Here is a 24,006-nt window from a genome sequence, read left to right as displayed (position 1 = left end):
CAAACTAGCAGTATACAAAGAAGTGTTCGAAAAATTTTAAGTTATGGATCTGAGAGTTTGGTTAGAAACAAAGCAATTGATCAAACACTAGAGACCGCATATATGAGTCCTGAGAAAGATTAGGGGCGTGAACCGATGGCGTCAGTGACAAAATCATATTAAAAATGAAGATATTAGAAAAGAACTTGACACTATTAGAATTCAAGAATGCGTAAGCAGAGCTAATCTAAGGTGACATTGGCCATTTAAATAGAATGGGTAAGGAAAGGTTAGCAAAAGAGGTGTTTGATGGCAAGACAACAGAAAAAGACCCAGAGGAAGATCAAGGTGGATCGATCCAGTCTGAAGTGCCTTAGATTCCCAAACTTACGGATAGGTTTGCTTCCCAAACCTATGGATTTAAAGGCCCCCTTTGGAAAAATTAAAATATTTCACGGCTCCCATCGAAAAAAAATCGTAATACAGATATTACTATTATAATGTTTATTGTATTTATATTCAAGATTTTGGTTTGTAAGCTTTTTTTTTTGTGCTTCTTATCAATACTTTTGAAATGATACTTATATGAATAAGCATATATTTACTAATATTCATTAAACGCCGAAATACGCAAGAAGCAAAATTTGTGAACCGACACCAATGTGGGATTTTTTCCATTAAAATATAAAAAATAACAAAAAATTAAATACGTTTCTTTTAAGATTTAAAAAATCTACTTGGTCTTAAAACATTTTAAATTTGTTTTCATTATTTCACGGCCCCAAGGGGGCTACGGCCTACAGTTTGGGAAGTGCCGCCTTAGAACGAAATATTAGACATGACAAGATTGGAGTGTTAACAAGTGAGAGATTTATCTGGAGGAAAATTGTTGATGGGAGATTAATAATAATGTAAATTTAATCGCTTGATTCTGTAACAGTAACCTGAACACCCCTTGGGGAGTACATATCAGGTAAATGATGATGCTAATTACAAACATGACAAATTATGAAGAGAAGGATAGTCTGAAATCATTGCAAACTGCCATTTTTTTAAACCGAAATGCTTCTAGCAGTACCATCAACAAGTGCATCCGTATCATTGATAAAAGTCTTAGCATTAATTACGGAAGGAGCATCCAAGTCTAGGAATCATTTGAGTTATCTGCTAATTGTGAGCGTTCTTTGACCGTATGAGACCCCACACCTCGGATTTCATTGAAACCATTTATCAAAAAGATTCGCATCCTGGACAGGACTCGAATCCAAATCTTTTTGTTCTGTCGGTTGGAAAAGCATATACGCGAAATTCTTCATACGGAGATGGCAGCCATTTTGAACTCAGGCATATCTTCTTGCAAATAAATCAACTGAGAAAAATGCAGTTTTTTTTTTTTTTTTATCGTTGTTGTCATCGTCTGTGAGCAAAGTAGCAATTTCAAATTGAAGCTTTGAAAGTATCGAATACTATTCAAAAGATGGTTTTGCTTAAGTTTAGTTGTCTTGCTTCAAACTTTCCCAAATGAGATTTTAAAATTTAAGACCAATTTGAATCACATTTTATTAAATAGCCAAAATGTTAAAAATCTAATGTGCATCATTCATTCATCCACATAATAGATGCCACTCGCCATTAATAAACGGAAAGTTATCCCAGCCGACTGGTTTCCCTTCCTTTTGCCAACTCTGTAAGGCAGTGTTTCTCAAACAATAGTGTGCGCGAAAGAGCCAGAAGTGTGTCGCTAAATTTTGATAAGTAAAAAAAAAATATTTTCGTCAAATTACACACTTTTGCCTGTTTTATACATTATATTTCAATAAAAACTTTCGTCAGCCTAATATTTATACAACGTTGGTTTATTTTGCAGGAAATGCTAAACTTAAGTGCAACCAATCGACCACCAGTAATATGACAATGATTACATTATCAGGTACTCGTATAATTACGGTTAATTACACGAGTCCAGCATTAAGAGCACAGGTGTGCCACTACAGAGATTTACATAGCGAAGTGTGCTCGAGTCTGAAAAAGTTTGAAAGCCACTGCTCTAAGGCATTCCTTTTCTTGAAGCAATTGTTCGTTACGATGTTTCCTCCACTACTAGGAAAGAAGTGCTATCTCATACTCCAACGTATGTTTATTCCAGAATTATAATTTCCGTTCATGAGATGAACGAGAAGTACAAGTTTCAAAGTTCATCGTAAGACATGACTAATGGAATCATGATGATACAACCAGAGCACGTCGGGAGTGTGTAGAAGTAATAAAAATTTCTCCAGAATTGACAAGCAGTTGATATATTTTTTTTTTAAAGAAAGGATTTTATGAACTATTTTGTTCATGGCAAAAATTCTTAAAATGGCACTTGCTTTGCGACGTAAGCAGCAGCGCTACGAACTCGATATTCTCAGCAAATTTCTGAACGTAATATTAAAATAAAAAAAATAAAAAAAACTTGCTGGAAATAATGTTCAGTGGTTGAACGCAGAAAGAACTCAAGTACAAAATCATATCGGAAATTGCTCTACTCATTTTAGGCAATCAAGTTTAGATTCCGACCATAGATTAGGGTAGGAAACCACTTTTTTGGAAAATAAATGTCGACTATTATGACACAAAAAGTTGCATACATTACATTTTATCTTTACTCTTGAAATGGAATTTCATCTCAATACGAACTTATCCGTTCAGAGGTTTTTCAGAAAACTGTTTATGTGGCGATACAATTGGGAAAGTTCGTAGGCAATTTCTTAACTGAGAATTTATCAACTACATACAGTTTGTATTGCTCTAACGAAGAAAAAAAAACTTACGTCTATACAGTTTTTAAGGGCATCTTTCATTCCAAGTTTTCTGGCTGCTCTGTACACATCGCCCATATCCTGGCAAGTGACTTTCAGTTCTCCTGTGTACATGTACGTAAGGAGGATTTCAAAGGCATGCGGAGTTACAGAAGGAAGTTCCAGCTGATATAAAGGAGAAAAAAGGGTGGATAAACATAAGCTATAATGAATAAATGGGAAAAATGTAAAATTTGAGTCTTCAAGGCAACTGCTTACATGATGGGTGCTTATTGCGCCAGGCTGCATAAGGACTTGCTTGAAGTAAGGAGAATAGCAGGCGAGGACCGACCTGTGCGCTGTAAAGGATTGCGTCTGGACCACAATCAGAATATCGGTCATGCATTTCTGTTTCCACAAAGCTACTGTGTACTCTCCAAGTTTTGCATGATGCTGGTCTTCTGTGGATCTGCCCTGATAGAGGCGACCGAAAGAAAATATAGGACGCTGCCTAATCGTCGATACAGGACCAGCGCCAGAAGGCTCATTTGAATCTTCTGAATCGTGTTCCTTTTCAAGGTCCTTGGAAGTCTTGTCATTTGCGCTTCCATACTAATGAAAAAAAAAAAATCATTATTTATTTAAAGGATAACCGAAACACGAACTTTCTTTATTGGAAGAATTCTGTTGTGCTGTTCTTCATAAAAAGTATGCATTGAAATGTTATTAGTGGGAAAAGCGAAAGAATAATAAACAACCCAAAACTTGGCCTTTTATATTCTCTCTCTCTCTCTCTCTCTCTCTCTCTCACACACACACACACACACACACACTGTTTTATAGCTAATTTGCTTGTTTTCTGGGGCTAAAAACTTTCTTGGATAGAAAAACGACAACATGATAGTGAAAACTTATTTTACAAAAAATATATATTAAAAAGTCAAATTCATTAATTGTCATTATACGAGTGCTCATCAGAGCGTCCAAGTAATTATTGTCTTCTTTACTTAAGTAGATTTATTACTGATTAAAGTGCTTAGCAAATGGAATTATATTCCCCTTACTATGATCTGTAAGAAATATGATAAGTCAACTGTCAAGTTTCTCACCTGTTGTACAGATACGCCTTCTTTATTCATTTTGGATTTAGCTCTTGACTAATAGCGGAAGACACCGTATCATTCAGTCGCAAATCCAAAATCCTGTGTTGGGAATCTCAGTAGATATAGAAGACAGATTTATGTCTACACGGGAGACACTCCGTTCCTACAACTCGACAGAAACCACTTCGTTTTATTCTGCCTTTTCACCGGCGAACAATTGGAAACACGAATAGAGAAATGTTGATTGTTAGTATATTTTAAATAAATAATCTGTTCATATTATTTGCCCTATGGTATCTGCATTGTTCACTTTGTAATGTTTAGATCATGTGGATATTTTTTGAAATTTGAATATTGTTGAATATTAAAAATGAAGTGGAAGAGAAAAGTGAATACCAGTTGGGGTCTAGAAGTTTCTTTACACATGATGGATTTTAAGAGTTAGCCAAAATTTCTATATTTATTTTTACAAAACATTGTGTTCCGTTAATTGCATAAAAACGTACTGCGTTCAGAAAAAAGTCAGTGTTTGAGGGAGTACCACGAATAGAAATAGAGTTTGAAAAAAAAAAAAAAAACGTTTCCCTTGGAACAATGATTACTTCCAATATTATTTACATACTAAAGTATTAAACTTCAAATGTTTCACTTTGTTGGTTGACTTGGAATATTCTAGATCCTTCTTGCGCACTTTTCCCCCCTCGAGAAACAAAAAGGTGTCATTTTATATTATTCGATTCGTACTGGTGAAATGGGGATCGTTTGATGCGTCCTTGTTGACGTCTTTCAGAGATTACATTACGGAACATGAACAAACTCGATTTCTAAGGACTTGCATACGAGTATATCACTTCCACAGAGTCCTTGAATTTTAAATAGTCCAAATCCTGGGCTATTTAAATTAATTAAATTTTTTTTTTTTTTTACATAATCTAGAAACTCTGCAGATCAAACACGGAACTTTTTCAAGACTTTCCTCCCACACTCTGCAATTGGAAAGTTTTTTTTTTTGTCATTTATTTTCCCCACAAATGTCTGAATACTTCTATGCTCTGTTTTTCCGATCGTTTCTGCCTTTTGAAGTATCAAGGATCTTCTTTTACTGACTACACACCCAATGCATAATATACTTCTGCTGACGACAGTACTCCGTGTCACCTTTCGAGGAAGCCTTTGCAGGGTACAATAAACAACATTAGGAACGTTTCCTTAAATCATCTTTCCGCCAGTAAGGACAGCTTATTCGCTGCCATTTCCTTCAAAATGCAAACCTTTGCTCAATTCTCCGAAATAAAGATCAGCATAATCTAATTTTAATATAAATAACCCCCCCCTCACTGCCTTTACTTCTCATTTAAGCTACAAACTTGGCTGGCACTTACCAACCAACAGACTGCGGGTTCCAACTTCACTGCTGTACGAATGTTTGAATATCTTTAAGTGGGAGATGAACTTCACCGCTCGATGCGAGATCACCCTGCTTGGAAGCATAAGTGTTGGAAAAAGTTCCGTGAGAGTGGAGACTCCGATTATCTATTGTTCTACATAAGGACAAGTTTATAATTTTTCATATGAAAAAAATAAAAAACTTGTTCACTTCTAACAAAATTCCGGATCCGATCCCTCTCCCTTCTGTAAGCTTGTCGCTGTAAAGTTCATTACATTTCGGACGGGATTCGAATTCAGATGTTTCTAATCGAGGAGCGTTATAGATGCGCTCTTAAAGACAACGTGTGCAATCTTTAAATCAAAGCTTAAGTTATGACCTTGTGTTAGGAGTCAAGCTATTCGATTTATTCTGATAATTTTTTTTCATGAATGATTACAGCGCTTAATTTACGTGGATCAGTTAAAACTGCTTAAAGATTCAATGGAAACAAACATTGGGTTTATATCCATAAAAAAACTATTGGGAGTTCTGTAATATAACAACATAGAAAAATGCGACTGTTACCAATAATAATGCTATGATTTCAACCTATCTCCAGCTAGTAGTGCAATGATAATCACCGAGTTACGGTTAGTTACTGAAAAATCAATAAAATGTTTCGGCAGATTATTTCACCGAAATAAAACGAAACAAAGATTAGCGAGAGATTTTTATGATAATATTTAAAGACCGTATGAATACCACATCGAACTAACTGCTAGGAAAAAAAAAAAAAAAAAACTATTTAATCCTCTGCTAGTTTCGTGAACAAATATGGTTCACTTCCTCAGTAATAAATTGTGAATTCTATGAACTGTTAAATTACAAGCAGATAAGCGTAAAGAATCCAATAGACTTCTACCGTTTCTAATCAAGCTCCCGGAACTCAGCTGCTCAAGTTTATAAAAAGCTGATGCAAAATCCCACCACCATCTGACACAAAAAAATTGGCATAATAAGAACCAGAGGACGGATCATACAAGATTTCCAGCAGTAGGTCACCAAACAAACCAGAAAAACCAACGTTATAGAGGAGGGGTACTTTTTCTCTCCATCTGGTCAATCACAGACAAGATATTAAAAATGCCGCGTCGGCAAGGGATTTAATTGCTCTCTTTTCCCTTGACAAGTTAAAAAAACATTTAAGTTTGCCCTCACACACCCTTCTACTCTTCGCTTAAAACCCGGAGTTTACAATTTCTATTCCAGTTTTAAAGTTGTCTGAAGTGTAAAAAGAAAAAAATCTTACACATCAAGTCTGGTCTTCTCTCATTAAAAATCTGACACGCGCAGACCTCGGGAGCTTGCATCACGACACCAACACAGGATGCAACATACAGCACACGCTCTCTCCATTGTTAGTATTTATTTAAATATTTAATGCGATTACCTCGTGGATTACTGTTTATAAATTTACTCCAGAGGAACATGTTAGTACGGTGTTAGAACTAACTGGTTGGAAAAAAAATTATTTATTTATATAGTATTCATAACGGCCTTAAATATATTGGAATATAGTGCGAAAGTCAGAGACACGTTAGACAGACGAGGGATATGTTAACATGCAAAATGCAAGAATGTATTACTCAGGAATAAAAGTTGAAGTACATAGAGAAGGAATAGATACAATTGTAAAAAATCACTTTTAAATTCGGTAACAGAGATTCTCGCTAAGATTAAAGGCAAAAGAAACACGCACACAAGATAATACAAGTTTGTATTATCTTGTGTGTGTTTCTCATATTCCTCATATGAGGAATTTCTTTCAAATCAGCAAACAAATTGGCAATTCCAACAGAAAAGACACGTTGATAGTAATGGGACTTTGATGCGAAAATAAGCAAACATGGAAGGAGTAATGGCAAAATTTGGTATTGATGAAAGAAATGAAAGGGGTGATGGAGTCCTTGAATTTTGCAAGTCAACAGGATTGCTGATTACTAACACTATTTTTTTCCTAGACAAAATTAGAAATACATATGGACCTCACCTCACCTGATGGGAGAACTGAAAACTGTATTGATTATATCTTAGTCAACATAAAATGGAAAACATCATTTTAAAATGTAAAAACTTCTACTAATATATACGAGGAGTCATCAATAGGAAAAGATTTCTAAGACTTGACATCTCAAAATTAAAAGAGACTCCAACACACAAAATGTTTCATGGGAAAAAAACGGTAATTATAAAATGGGAGCCTCAATCTTATGAACACAGGAGAATTTTCGAAAAATGGGACAAAATGCAATAAAACAAACATTACAGAAAAAGATACCTATTAATAATTGGCTTACTGCTGAAATAATAGATCTCTTGCACTAAAGGAAACGCTTTTTATTCAGAATACACCTGAATTGCTAGAAAACCACACGCAGTTAAAAAAAATCAAATTGCATTTAAATGTAGAGAAACAAAATAAAATTGGATAAATCAAAAAGCGAAGTGTCCGAATGCTGCTATCCATCATAATATAAACACAATCAAATAATTTTCAAAAAAGCAAACCTATACTACTTAAAATGAAAGATAAAAGAGGCATTGAGACTAGTGAAGTTAAAATAATTTCTAAAATCTGGATGGACTATTTTAAACAAATTTACAAAATTTAACACTGAAATTATGAAAAACTGTTTGATACAAGTGAGGATACCTCAAAAAGTGTTGAAAAGGAAATAGATAGTGCGATCGGACAGATGAAAACAGATAAAGCTCCCAGAAACAATCTTATAAAGTCAAACATATAAATTATTTAGAATTATACTAAACAGAATTAAAGACACTCATGACAGCAACATTTAAGAGAAGAGCCAATGGGATGTAGGAGAAAGATCCGCAACCGATACAATTTATACTTTTTTTACAATTAGCTAAATTAATGTGGGAAAAAACATACATCTTTACTACTGTTGTATAGACCTGAAGTGAGCGTTTGACTCAATAAACAGATATAAATTGCTTGAAATTTGAGAACAAGAAATAAAATAGGAAAAATATTCAGTATCATCCTCCAGTATTATAAAAATACCATGGCAACACAAATATCGGTGGAGGGGGGGGGAGAGAGAGAGAGAGGTGTCATGAATGGATGTTCGCTTTCACCATATTGAGATTTAACGTGTGTCTGGAAGTAGTAAAAGAGTGTTCCAGAGAACGTGGGAATAATTGTGTGTGGAGAAAATTTACATCGTATAAAATATACAGATGATATAGTATCATTTGCAGATAATAAAGAAAGCTTAGAGTACGTGATTGAAAAACTACATAAAAACAGTCAAGAATGTGCAATGTGGATACATTTCAGTAAAACCAAAACAATGACAGAAATGGAGAAGGCCTTAACTTAGAAGTGGAAGGAAATAAACTGAACAGGTTGAAAAAATTTAGTTACTTAGGCACACTGATCACAGGCAGGCTAAATTATGAAGAAACTATTAATCCCAGAATAGATCTACTATGACTACTTACAAATATATGGAAAAATACACATCTCTCCAAAGAACTTAAAATCCAAGTATACAGTTCTAGAGATCTTTATGTTGCAGAGACCTGGGTTCTTTCCTTCTATTTGATAATCCATTAACCCATGTCTCTGCAACATAAAGATGAAAGGCTTTGAAAATAAGTGTTTGAGAAAAATAAATAAATAAAAAAAACATCATGGACGTAAATGAAAACTAACTAGGAGATAAGAGAAGAATTACACTACAATAAAAAAAAGGTGTTAGCTTATATATTATTTCGATAACAAGAATCAGAGAAGGCAGGTTCGGACGCCGTAAAGTGGTAGTCCCACCACCGAATTAATCCTGCGAAAGGTTGGTAGCCTATTCAGGTGAAATTTTCAATTTTCATTCTTGAAGAAGAAAAATTCGATGATGGATTTAATTGGACGCGGCTAATGGACAGGGACTTCTCTTTGAAAAATTAAAAATAGCTACTTGGCATGTCCGTGGAATCGTACACAAAATTAGCGAGCTAAACAGAGAACTAAAAAATAGAAACATTGATATAGCAGCAATCATCGAGACAAAAAAGAAAAAATTTCAATTTCTGGAGGATTATGTCATGATCTTCTCCGGAGTTCCAGAAGACAAATAGGCTTCATCTGGGGGTTGCAATTTGGATTAATAAAAAATGGAAAAACAAAATTTTGGATTATACTTGAGTATCAGGCAGAATAATCAAAGTTAGAATGAAAATTATGAATCAGACATTCAATATTTTCTGAATTTATGCACCAGTAGATGGAAAAGACAAGAATTTTACAGAAAACTTCGGGAATGGATTGATGGAAAAATAAAAATGAAGCAACAATCTTGATGGGAGATTTCAACGCTAGAGTGGGAACTAACCCAATAACAAGATGCACTGGATCAGAGGGAGAATCAGTAATTAATAACAATGGAATTTTATTAAGAGACTTCTGCATATTTATCAATCTAAAAATCAGCAATACTTTCGTCAGGCATAAAAATATACGCATGGGAAGCAAGAGGAACTAAATCAATAACAGATTACATTATACTAAAATAAAGAGCCAAAAGGTTTCAGTTCGGGGACGCGAAAATTATAAAAATCAAGTGGATATTAAATCCAGCATTATTTCAAAGCCGAATGCAGAAACTATGGACCAAATTAGAAAACGAATACATGGACGCCTAGGCAGCATGCATGTTTTCTAAGGTGGTCCGCGCTAGGGTGACTCGTAAATGCCGGCGGGAGTATTCCCGTAAGCTCTCTGGTCAACTTATTTTTTACGAGATTACATTATGATTAACAACAAACTAAATAATAATATCAATGATACAAGGGTTTTTAGAGGGAGCGAAATTGATAGCGAAATTAGCAGTGATAGTTAGCAGCGAAAGTGATAGTCCAAAGCAGATTTGAATTCATAAAACGAACTACATATTTCAAAAGAAGTAAAGATAAAGAATCAACATCTAATAAACGGTTTAAAATCCACCTCCTAGAACAGGAAAGCATTATAAACTTATATAAAATCGGAATAAGAGATAAAATAAAACCAACCACAAACAGTATTGAACTGACTGGAATAATATTAAGGAAACCACACTAAAAGCAGCAGAAGAAAGTTTAGGTTAGAATTCAAGGAAAAACAAAAAATGGCTAAGAACTTGGAATGATGACTTAAAAGAATTAATCGAAAGGAGAAAAAAAAAACAGGCTTTCAAAATATATCTGCATAATTAAAATATTGCTGACTCTATAAATATAAGAAACTACGGGCTGAAGTCAGAAAGATTTCCATTATACATAGAGAAGATTGGGGCAAATATGTTAAATCTTTAGAGCAGGATATCACTGGAACATAAAGAATAAGTTTTCAAATTTTCAGGAAACTACAAATAGCAGAAAATGACCAATTAATAAATAATTTTAATTTTCAAAGAGGATTCGATAGAACACTATAAAATATTGTGAAATGAAAAACAAGAAATAGAAAACAATGACAGAACTCACAAAACTAAAGATATCGATATACAGTAAAGTACAGAAAAAATAGTAATGGAAGAATTCGAAAAAGAATTTTTTAAAAAAATCAAGAAATGGAAAACGCCCGGGACTGGATGGAATGTGTTGAACTCTTCAAATATGGAGACAATAGCTTCAAAGAAAACCTACTTAAACTCTTCAGTAATATCTGGAAATATGAAAAGATCCCAAAAGAATAGGAAACTGGAGTAGTAATAAGTATTCAGAAAAAGATCCCAAGGATCAATGTGGAAATTACAAGGCATTACTCTCTTAATAACAGCATCTAAACTATATGCAAACATCTTAAAGAACAGACTAATTAAATATACAGAAAATTATTTAGAAGAACAGTGTAGTTTTAGAAGAGAATGCACAGATGCCTCTTTCTCAATGCAACAGACCATAGGGAAAAAAAAGAATTTAACCTGCCCGCTTTCCTTCTATTTATTGACTACGAAAAGCGTATGATAATTTAAACGGAAATCTACTCTGGAAAATATTATTTAAAATAAAGACTATAAAATATCTCCTCAATAAAAATTCTATACAGAGAAACAAAAATTTGCAGATGGAACATTATCAGAACCTATAAATAAAGGAGTAAGACAGGGCTGTGGCTTATCCCCAATTCTAATCAACATTTATATAAACAGAATCCTAAAAGAATGGAAAACAACTGTCAATGATGGAATTAAACTAACAAATAATATACAGCTAATACAATACTTTATGCAGATGATCAAGTACTAATTTCAAATTCAGAAGAGAAACTCCAAATTGCAACTAACTATCTAAATGAAATAGCAAAAAAAATAAAATAAATAAAATAAAATGAAAATCTCAAACAAAAAAGAAAAAAAAGGTATGGCAACGTGTGAAAGCTGCCAATAGACTTGGAAACCTACTGTTCGTGGTAGCCTCAACCCATCTTGAGGTCTTAAATATTATTAGTTCTCCTACCAAAGAAGTCTTGGAAATGAAGGATTTTTGTATGTAACTGTAGAGATTAAGAATACAAAATTAAAAGGATTAGTTTGGTTGATAACTATACACTGTTATATGTGATTAACAGATATAATATATTGAACTTTAATTGCTTATCTTCTGCAAGTTTGGTTTGCCAGATGAGAAGTTAGTTTCAAGAAGGAAAACCACTATAAGTGTTGCTTAACCATTTCTGTTGAGTTGATATACGACAGAAGCAATCAAGTCTAAGTAGTCATTATAAGACATGGGTAGTGGAAGGAAATATCCACAAGAACGCAATCATGAATATACACTAAGTTGAAATAAGGACTGAGACAGTACATTTCAGAAAAAACACAAACTTCAATAGCGTGCAGACTGCAGTTCTTTACGTAGGATCGATTCCTATGTAATCTGGAATCCTGGTTGATGATTTCCACATCTGGCTGTTGAGATTTCCGTACCGTCCCCTCTCAGCTCCTGAGGTCCTTTGATGTTACCTTTCTGAGCATTTCTAGATAGGCTTGATATCCTCACATCTGGCAAATATATTGTCTTGCCAGTTGATCCTATTTAAACAGATTTCACCAACGAATAGTCTACTAACATGAGCATTTATGATTCTTACGAAGTCCACAAATTGTCAACATGCCATTGGCAATATACAGACAATATATATATGCTTACCTCTGAGGGAGTATGCAGTAACATGCAGCATCCGCTAGGAGTATTATATTTCAATACTTCCAGTGACAGAATTTGAGTTCTCACCGCACAAATTCTAATTAAGAAAATTTTTTTATATATTTTTTAAAATTAAAGAATTATTATCAATCAGCTAGATCATCCAAAGAAATGTTTCCGAGAGTACAATCGAAAAGAAAGAAAGATTTTACAATTACGTGCCTTAAGACAAATAGTTGCAAGACCATGGTAATAAAATCGGATATCTAAAAACCTTAAGGTTCCCATGACGTAAAGCCTACATATGTTCCACGATTGTTCTATACCGAAGCCTTATATTACAAAACAACCTTTCGGTACGTAGCTTGAGTTGCAAGGAAGCAGTTTAACTACGTAAAGAAAGGAGGAGTGCTATTACATTTTGGAGAAGACGACAATGCTAATATGTTCTCCTGATTTCTGTTCGCCAAAAAATCACTCGATTAAAATTACTAGCGACGTAGGAGTCAACTTAGTTCCATACGATGAAGATGGCAAGTATTTTAAACTACTCGCAAAAAGTTTTGAAAACTTCTTACTCAAGATTCTATTCCAACAAAATTTGGTTGAAAATAAAAAAATATACAAAACTGTGAAAATGAGCAAAATATCTGGAGTTTTGTTCTCATTAGTCAGTCAATACGTTAGCCAACTTTTAGAGCAGGGCAAGTTTAACATTTAAATAGAGAATAATTTTGAGATTACAAATGTGCAAATAAGATAAGATTTGCAATTAATAAAAAAGCTCGTACAGTGAGTTTAAAATAATGAAACAGTTTTACGACCATAAAGCAAAGCTACAGGAAATACTATGGAAGGCAGATTGTGGAGGACCAACATACTACATACTGTTTCTTAAAAAGGTAAATGCATCTAAAACACTGTTTCTCTATGTAATAAAGCAAGTTTAGACAAAAGATGGACGTGTGACGTACAAACCCTCCTCCTCCTCCTTATTAAGCAAATTTCGTTGTGTAAAGGAGATAAACATTTGGGGGTGGGGGTCTTTGTATAGTTAATATGCTGTGCACGGCCTTCATAATAGGGTAGTTCGAAATTTTTTGCTAAGTCTATTGAACAATCACCTTTTGTTAGTCACTACTCACCTATTAGCTCCGTACGATTGGCGAAATTTGTTAAGAATAGAATTATATTGCATTTGGTGGAAGGGGAGATCTTTTGTATCTTCCTATGAGGAAAGGAGACTTATGACTATAAATAAGAAGAAATTAAAGTGGACTTAGTTTTCTGGATGATGATTTATCCCTTCAGTCGTTTCCAACCCTAAGTGACTTTGTAGGCATTTCCCACAAAGTGTTCCTGGTGAGATTTTTACAGGGTAGTTCACCATTGCTTTCCCTAACCCCCCCCAATTTTATACGGGCTCGGGGCCGGCATATAGCTGCAATCCATGTGTATTCAAGGGGCCGGTTTGTCTGGGGAACGAAAAACCTCCGTATGAGACCGGTTAACTTACCTTTAGTCGAAAGAGACCAGATAAAGGTTCCTCACATCACTGACAGGAATCGAACCCAGGTCTTTCCGACCAAAGGGCTTTGTCTATACTGAGTGAGGTACGGAGGCTCTAGTTTTCCGGATAGTTCGGCTTAAAATATATAGGAAAATCTCACAGAGTAATTTTTAAAGGAAAAATATTTTACTGTTCCAATGTATAATTCCAATAGTGACTGAAAAGCTTATCTGGCGAGAAATACCTTATTTCTGCCTCTTTACCACCTGTGCTTATTTAATAGTAGCAAACCAATCTGTTATTATTATCAATTAAATATACTAGAAACTAATATCTAGGAAGCGTGCTATTTTCACAAAAATGAAGATTATTATTCTTCAGAATGTCACTGAAGGGCCTCAGCCACTGTCTTACAATAGCAATGTAAGGATGGATGAATAGCAGATTTCATTATGACCGCCACACTACGACATACAGTTCTGATGACCTCGTGATGACTCATAAATCATATTTTTTCTATGCTCTGCTAAATTTCGAGACTATAATCTGAAACGGTTCACCGCTGTTGTCAGCGATATGAGGTGCAACATATTTCAAGGTTAGGGTTAAGGGCGAAGCTAGGTGCAATAGTTTTTTACCTTATACATGCCACGAACAGTTATTTAAACAAATTTTTTTTCCCCACTGTTGAACCATGCGAAGAGGCGCGTGGTTACTACTTGAATAGAAAGCGCTTGGCTGATATGTAGAGCGTTCAAACTTGAAGATGAAGCACAAACTGTAACATGACCTTTTATGATCGCTTCGCTACCGAGTATTGTCTGGCATGCAAGTGTTATGAACCGGTACACGTACCGACAAAACAGATTCACAAAATAATATCTTCATACTACGGGTGGAGAACATTTGCATTATTCTCAAACTGGCAAGGAAACCAGTTGATCTCTCGATCTGTGACTACCGAATCTTCCCTCTTTTGTGCTCCTGAATGTGAGAAAGCAAAAGAAAAAAAGTTGCCTTCTTTTCCTTATTACCGCACAGATTTACAGTTGTTTGGTGTGTCATTAGTGATCTTCATTTCAGAGAAGCAAAGTCTTCGGTAGTTGTAGATGCCATGAACGTGGTCTATCTGACAGCGGCGGCACAGAGAGTAGGGTTCTAGCAAACATAACTGGTCTAAAGGCAACTTAATTACTTCGAAATGTAAGTATTTATTTATTTTGAAAATTGTAATAATCTAAAAATAACCTATACTGGAGTTTGGGTTTAAAAAATCCTGTATAAATTTATATTAGAAAATGCATAAAGTTGGGGATCAATCAAAAACAACTTTACTGTTGTTCTAGAAACGGTATTTGCGCAAAATCTCTACACCACTATAGAGAACTGAAGAAATGCAACTGAGAATCTCTTTGTTGACATTTCTAACATTACTCGATTAAAGTGCTAAAATTCAAAATATTAATCAGCGGAAAATGTATATAAATTTGGATTATTACGAATGCTCCATAATACGTTCAGTGGTTTTGATTTGAATTCACGATTCAAAATTTCCTGGTTCCGAATCTTACTTGTATTATGTTTTTAATCATCTTGAAATATAGCTACACATTACGTAACACTGTTTGGCGATAATCTACCATTCAGACAAATCTCTGTATGCAAATATACGTAGTTTCATAATTAAATACGGTTAAGTATTTGATTATGAAATATGATTAAATACGGTAAGTTTATACAACAAAATTATCACTTAAAATAACATATACTGATAATATTTTTAATATCTTTGGTGATCTATCTTTAGTATAGAGTTTATTTATAGTTCGATACTACAAGTTCATCCCAATTACACTTTTAGACAAGTAATTGACATTAATGGCTTTAGGGGTGAAGCAAGATGCTTTTCATATTCCCCGCTATCTGTTACGTAAGGCTACAGTGAGGGTAAAATTTTATGAGCAGTTTGCTCGGCCTGAATGGGCATGGAGATTATGCATCGCTCCAGGAAGTTAAAATGGCTTTTGGTCTTTTATGTTTGAATATATCCGTTGCGTCGTAGGCTACAGCTTGCTGAACTAGATCATTGGGATGTATGGACGTTTTTAGGAAAAACTTTGTTGCCAAAGATTGTAGGAAAGAGAAGAGATAAGGAATATTTGTATCTCGATGAAGTTCATTGTTTCTGATGAACCATGGGGAGTTTAGAATCATTCGCAGACACTTGTTTTGTACACGTTGCAGTTTGAGAATGTTAGTATTGGAGGTATGGCTCCAGGCTGGAGAAGCGTAAGTGACTATGGGACGAATCGTCAGCTGGTATAAAAGCATTACACAAATAATTACCACAATGATTTCCTTATTGCAACAAAACATTTTGGCTTTAGTTTCGGGATTGCTAGGCAACTCTTTAGGAAAAGAACTTTTAAGCATACTGTAGGCAAATTATCTGTGCTATAATTATCAGCAGTTTTACTTTCATGTATTTGTTTCTTATATCCTATCAATAGGATGTCTTAGGGCTACGAATATCTCTTATCAATACTTAATGTTTAAAGTGCTAATCGAATAAATACCTGAAAGTTTACACATAAAAATTCTTAATAAGTCAATGATGTAAAATGTCAAATTAAATTCATGTTAAATGAATATTTATTTTAAATAGCAAAACTTGGAAGACATTAGGAGAGTATGCTAATTTTTGTTTCAGTGCATTTACAGGACATGTTAGAAAAACAAAACAGAGAAGGAATATTTGAACAAGAGAAAATATGTTGTTACGCAACTAATTACCCCCACCTTTCAAATTAGAGAGTGAGGGTCAGACAATGTTCACCCTCTAACCCAACGTTATTTCTGGACGGGCCTGATTTTTTTTTTTTTTTTTAAACGCCTTGAACTTCTATTATTTTCCTCTAAAATACGATCAGAAATTAAACTTTTCTACTAAAGAAAATACAGAGCCTCTCAAGTTTATTTATTCTAGTTAGCTTGAAACAAGAATCTATTCTTCAATTTAAACCGAACTTCTTTTTGTAGCTTGCTGTAGAAGGTCAGATAAGATAAAAGAGCGCGCCCAAAACCACTACAAGGGATTATTTATTTCATAAACAAATGGTAATTATCACAATAAGATTGAATGTTAACTTAATTTTTAATTATTACAACAATTTCCTTTCAACTACAGAAAGGTAGTTACAGTACTCGACACACCATTCCTTCTTTAAAACTATTTCTACAAAGCAGACTTTATGAACCTTTTGTGCATGTATGTTGTGCTCACCAATTCTTCATTCCTGCGTTTCTTTTTTTTTATTGTAGTCGCCTTCAGTGAATATGGAAGGAACACTTTGGTGCTTCGTTTTGATCACTGCAATGACGAACTTCCGAGTGTCCGCACAGGCCACCCAAATCGTCACGTACACTATGAGGAAGGTCGCATCTTCCACCAACCAGTTTGGCATCGACTTATACAGGGCCATGAACGTGACCAATGAAAACGTCGCCTTGTGTCCTTTTTGCGTGTCCTCTCTTCTCTCAATGCTACTACTTGGCGCAGGAGAAACGACTGCTTTTACTTTGAGACAGGCTTTATATTTGGGGACTTTGCATCCTCACGAAATTCACCACGCTTACCACGATCTGCTCTCTCACTTGGCACTAAACTTACAAATACCCGATGATTTAGGAGGAAATGAAAGCCAACGACAGTCTGACGATCAAGAAGGAAATATCTTGAAGATTATTACCAACATCTACACTCAACCTCATTTTCCCATAAACTTTCCTTTCGCTTTCTTCCTCCAGCGATTCTACAACACGAGTGTTCATCCTTTGGACTTTGTACGTAACGGGCTGGAGAGTGTTCAACACATCAACTCCTTCTTCGAAAGAGAAACGGAGGGCATAATCAAAGACATCCTCCCTCAAGTTCCCTCGCCATCTACCAATCTTTTACTGCTCAGCGCCATTTACTTCCAAGGTACTCTGGACATGAACATGTCTGTTATCGATTACGCTAGGTCGGAAGTGACTTGGAAGGATGATACACCGCTCGACGACGAGAGAAGCAGAACGGGAAGAATTCCAGTGATGTTAGAAGCGCGAAAAGCAAGAGTTCGCTATGGCCGAGACGAATACCTTAACTGTACCGCTGTCGAAGTTCCATTCCACACTGGCCTCGTGTCTTTAGTTCTTACGATGTCCAATGAACCCGAAGGACTGCCACTGATGGAAACTCGCCTCAGTGCACAGAGATTTCACGACCTTCTCAACAATATGACTGTAGTGGATGCCACCTTACGGGTGAGTGCACAAGTTTTCATTAAGTACTCTTCTGTAATTTTGTGTACAATTCCGTATATTTCGTATTAAAATATTGTTTAGAAAATAAATGTGCATCGTAATTAACGAGATTTGGCTTTCAAAAAGAAACTTATGCATCATTAAGACTATGAACATATTAATTCCTAAAAATGAGGAAAGAACATGTTGAAAATTGTATTATACCAATCACCATGGCGAGGCACTTCTTTGAATTCTGGTTCTGGCGGACATTAACAGTGAAAGCTTACCTTTCAAGAGGAACAGGTTATCGATATCTCCGAACACCAGTTTTTATATAGTTTAATTTAAAAAAGAAGCCGCGTAAGCCTCTGCCCCTTTATTCGCTTCCTTTACAACATTTTAATAATTTTCACGAACAAAGCATTTCATTTATGAGGGTTGTTAGATCAGTGGTGTAGCTGGGGAGAGGGGCGGTTCGCCCCGAGCGGCACTCTGAACCTCTTTGAACTTTTGCAGTTAATTCTAAAATACAGTTTTTTTAAAACTGAGTTATAAATATTACAATATTTAGAACTCAGTTCCAAATATTGTAATACTATTGCGAATTTTCTTCACACTTGCTGTAAGTGTTGCTAGTTGTGAGAGGAGTTTTTCTAAATAAAATTGATTAAGATTACCTACATTACTATGAAATAGACTTCGCCAATGTCATCGACAATTTTGCTAATAGAAAAGCAAGAAAAATAACATTTAGAATGTTGAAATTAAAGTTTTACTTCAAAAATAAACATAGTTTTAATTTATTTCCCTATACGTCGTTTTGCCTTTTTGTAGTATTTTTGGTGTGTGTTGAGAGGGGCGGAAAACTCAGGAACCGCCCCGGGCGACAAAAGCTCTAGCTACGCCACTGTAAACTTAAATTGTACATATTTGGTCTGTTGTATTAAAATAAAGAACTTTATTAAAAGACCAGAAGATAAATGATAAAATATACAAAGAGCCAACGTTTCACTAGCCACTGTCTAGCATTTTCAAGGCTGAACTGGTGTGAAAACAAATGCATTAAGTTATATTTCAAACATACACTTTAGTAACTGTTAGGCCGTTACATTTGATCATTCTGTTTGAAGGCGTGCATGTGTTCGAAAGCTTCAGTCAGATTCCGGTACATGACCACGTGTTGTGTAGTTTTTTTTGCATATTGTAATTCTGTCGAACTGAGAGAGATGATGAGATTTTTCCTTATGTCTTTAAGAATGATACCCCGATTTCTATTTAAATTATTGCCTGTGCGTAGTACCACAGCTGCTTCTTTTAAAGTTCTGTATCTGTAGTCATTCTCGATGTAAGGCATAGAACTGTTTTTCCAATCTATAACGTGATTTGAGAAATGATGAGCTAAACCAGATGTGATGATTCTATTATGATTGACATCCCCCACATGGCTAGTGAAACTTGTTGGCTCTTTATATTTTATCATTTATCTTCTGGTCTTTTAATAATAAAAGTTCTTTATTTTACTACGCCACTGTGTTAGATTTATCTTTTGCTAACTCGATACTGCTCAATTCCAGCAAAGATCGGTCCAAACTTTACAATGTCGTCACTCAACTGTTTAAAACAAAGAATCGTTCGGTGTCTGCTTTTCTGAAAACTCAGTATCAATTTATTACTATTCCTTAAAAAAAGCAGTTTATTAAAAAAAATAAAAACTTGTGGTAAGTAATGAGTTGGATAAGCAAGTCTTTAAAATTACTTCTACGCGGTTTAAGTCAGCGAATTTGTACCGGACAGCATGTTTGAGAACTCACTAAAGAGCTCTTATCTGAGTGTATGCAGCAGGCGATCTACTGCACATGCTCACTCAGATAAGAGTTATTTTCTCGAGGTAACCAACACATTCTAACGTTTTATTGTAGTTAAATGTTGAGTATCTGTTGCATAAAAGTACATTTAAAATATTTGATATATGAAAGAGGGTTGTTAAGAACCATTACCGAAATGAAAAGTTTATGTACTATACTATACTTTATTATTAATTAACAATGTTAATTATTCTATATTTCACAATTCGGTGTATATGAAGATTATTTAGAGTTGTAGAGGTTAATTATGAGAAATGATTTTTACAGATTTGATTGTATGTGCCTATTAGCGTTCAGTTAAGTTTCTCATTCTTTAATCAGATATGGCGGTCATCATAACTATCCACAATAAATTTGATTTATAGAAAGGGCTGAACATGTTTCAAACACACACCAGCTTTGAGAGTTATTAAATCTTGGAATGTCAAGAGTGCAATTTGTAATTAGCCTATGGCCTTCGTTCAAGATTTGCCTGTCACCATAAGTTATAAATGAAGGAAAGCATAAATAAAAATAAAAAGCCCTACTTTTATATTTTAACCTGCAGTTAACGCTGAATATTATAACAAATTAGAGAAACAATCATTATGCTTCTCTGTTTACGTCTAAATATTGTAAAACATGACACCTTTACAGTTCAAAACTATTTATCTTACCTTTTGAATGCAAAAAAACAAGACGTTTTACTGTAATAACCTTTAGAAAATTCTGCACATTCATGACAAAAGTGATTGTGGGGTATTCCTTCGTAAAAGGCTTCAGCAAGCAGTTATCCGGTACACGTTGAACTGGAAAAAAAAAAAAAGGGAGGTAGGGGTTCAGTCAGTTCGCAAAAAGTGTTATTTAACAATTCTCCACTCAACAACCAATGAAAACGACCGAAGGCACTTGGAAACGACGCTGGAGACATACCTCACAAGAAAGGGACATTTCCTAAGGAATCTAAAATCACTCTAAATACAGCTTCTAGCTTATTTTTTTGAATTATATGACTTATTCTTTTATAAACACGAATTTTAATTCTCTGCCGCTCAGGAAAATGGCTACTAATTAAAATTCAGTAATACTAGTGGCGCCACACACGCAAAGAATATCATGTTTAGATACTGGTAATATTTTCTAAATATTATAAACTAAAACAGAGCCTTATTAAGAAGAACGATATTCTGATTTTCAGGCTCTTTTCTTAATCATGGCGTAGTTTAGTCTCTCAGCAAAATTATGTTTACTAGTGAGTTTGCAAAAGCAGAGAGAGAGCGAGATGAAAATTATTGTAAAAATTATAGTTTATTGCTAATTTTTAATCCTCGATATTTTCTCTTATCACTGTAATCAGTGCAGCAGGTGAACCACACAAATTCGTTTCTTTCATGTTTTTGTAGCATTTTTATTGGGATATTGTCCACTGCAACTACCAAATTCAGAAATATTCTTGTTAAAGAATTGGAGAAAATTATGAGTGTTATCTGCATTTTAGGAATGCATTGTAACCACCCCTTAATACTGTATTAATATTGAAGGGGGGGAAGTAGGTGTGTGAAATTTCCTAAGGCACTGGTTTTTATTACACGAACAGATATATAAGCCTACTTTTTTCTAATTGCTGAACATTTGAAGTAAGATTTTATAGGCGTCACTCGTGGCCAACACCTTTACAATATCAGATGGCGCTGACATTTTGAAATACAGCAACTTATTTCGAAAAAAAAAAGTAGTAAAACGATTGTAAATTACGATCATTTTTTAAAATTGTTTATTACGAATCGTAATAATCAATTTTAAAACAGTGTTTCTTAATCTTTCTATAAAAGTCACTTATTAATCACAAACAATTGCACTTAAAGTCATTTCTGCATATGAACCCTTGTAATCTTTGATACCAAAACATGTTCCAGATGTTTTGGTATCATTTTGAATGATTATAGTACTAAAGAAAACCGATCCCTTTAAAATAATGAAAATTGATCGAAAAACAGTAAAGATGAAGTATTAATTTGAATAAAATTACTGCAGACTCTGTGGATCAGATATCAACAACTGAATTTGAATGAAAGTACACTTAGTATTAATCGTGATTTCGTTGTACCCAGCGGTCGTAATTTATTCGTAAGTTTCATTTGTAATAAAATACAATACGAAAACCAACAGGAACTATCTGATAGCTAGAAGAGCCTTTATCGTGATGGACATTTTAAAATAACCATTAAAATAACATGAAAATACGCTATATCGCCGGATTAAAAACGCATCCTACTATTAGATAAAATACCCGATACGAAGAAAGAACATTGAATAGCAAATAGAAGACAAATCCCTGCCTCAATTATTTAAGGAAATTAAAGTTTAGTTATTTAGTTATTAGTTTTGCAATCATTTTTCATGAATTAATTTGATTTTTCTTATAATTAATCTCAGATGCCTCGAATACGTGTGGAGTTCAGAAACAATAATCTGACAAAAGCTCTCTTCAACCTTGGTCTGGTCGATATCTTCACTCCTGGGTACGCATCCTTGTTCGGAATTAGCAGATATGGATGGTTACACGTCACCAACATCACTCACGACGCATTCGTCGAAGTCAAAGAGCCGAAACACAGTGGACATTCTACTTATTCAAGTGGTAAAGACGTCGTTCATATAACTCTGGACAGGCCATTCATGTACTTCGTTCTTGATAACATCGGCGGTCTGATTATCGCCATGGGCAAAGTTGTAAATCCATACGACTTTATACATATCCAATAAGACTGCTACACCTCCTCGTTCTGTGTATACGCGACAGTGATAATTTATTGCTGTATTGTAGAAGCGATAAATATTGTCAGTGCAGATTACCTTTTCGAAATTGCACTCTCTGAATTGTAATATAAACCACTAATGGATTTTAATGGTGCAGTTATTTAATTCTCATGAGATATGAAAGAAAAAAGTCTCTTTCTCTATCTCTCGCATCCCCATTCCCCAAAATCGGTATGATAGCTTTCAGATTACTTCAACAAACTTCAGCACACTTCGTAGATGATATAAAAATACTTAGGAAAAATGGAAGTCTGAATCAACATAAAAAAATGGTGTTAACAAAATAGCTTTGTTCATATGTTATGGACTAAAAGCGAACGTTACAAATTCAAAAATGAAACAGGTGAGCTATTCTGGTTTTCAACCTGAAGTTGTGTTACGACAGTCACTGGAGAACAAAAACTGCTAACTACACAGCCCCTGCAAGAATATTAAAAATAAAAAGGAAAACAAAACTGAGAAATTCACATTAGACATACCGAAGCTCTAGTTTCACAATATAATTCAAATTTAAAAACTGAACATTGAAATATAGCAAAATGTATGTAGGAAAATTGAAGTTGAATCACATAATATTTCTAGGCACTATCACTGTTTAACATGTATTTTTTTCAAACAGTAAACAGAATTGAATATCAAAGTAACAATAACGATTTTTTTTTTTGCGTTATACCCAATATATCATGTATTTCGCAACTCATACCTTTTAGAATTTCGTGTACTCATTTCTCTGAATTATCAAATTTATTAGACGCTTATAACTTCCGAAGTATTTATTTTAATATAACTAAAAGACTATGAAATCAAAGAAGCTTACTCTTAAAAAAATAAAATGGTTGCCATTTCTAAATACATTTGTTAATTTTAAATATAACTTTTTCTTTTATTTAACAATTGTTTAACGTGCACTGGGTATCGAAAAATCGAACGTTATTAATGTGATGGAAAAAAAATGTAAGTCAGTAGTTGTGAGAAATGACACACGAAAATTTAAACACCATCCTAAACTGCAGAGAGGTCAAAGTCAGTCGATGACAATTAACCATCTTTTAAGGCATTCCTTTTTAAATATTCAAATAACACAAACCGAGTTAGACTTTTA

At 34.3% G+C, this 24,006-nt stretch overlaps 1 protein-coding gene across 1 annotated transcript; it reads left to right on the top strand.

Moving 5' to 3' along the window:
- The first annotated feature begins 17,379 nt into the window (after positions 1-17,379).
- On the top strand, positions 17,380-22,850 carry LOC150101155 (leukocyte elastase inhibitor A-like). The gene is made up of 2 exons (XM_090402177.1): positions 17,380-18,258; positions 22,521-22,850. Exons 1-2 carry the CDS (start codon positions 17,380-17,382, stop codon positions 22,848-22,850), a joined length of 1,209 nt encoding a protein of 402 aa, XP_090258303.1.
- Positions 22,851-24,006: the final 1,156 nt, after the last annotated feature.

This window comes from Typopeltis vanoorti, chromosome 12 (genome assembly GCF_054136105.1).
Source record: "Typopeltis vanoorti isolate ZY-2024b chromosome 12, IOZ_Tvanoo_1.0, whole genome shotgun sequence".
Lineage (NCBI taxonomy): Eukaryota > Metazoa > Arthropoda > Arachnida > Uropygi > Thelyphonidae > Typopeltis > Typopeltis vanoorti.
The sequence above is the reverse complement of the archived record's forward strand: the minus strand, read 5'-3'. Positions and strand labels throughout refer to the sequence as shown.

Bases quoted from the DNA above. Each gene is read 5' to 3' on its own strand.
- LOC150101155 (XM_090402177.1), top strand. From the start codon at position 17,380: ATGAGGAAGGTCGCATCTTCCACCAACCAGTTTGGCATCGACTTATAC. The intron at 18,259-22,520 runs GTGAGTGCACAA...AATTAATCTCAG, and splicing joins TAGTGGATGCCACCTTACGG to ATGCCTCGAATACGTGTGGA.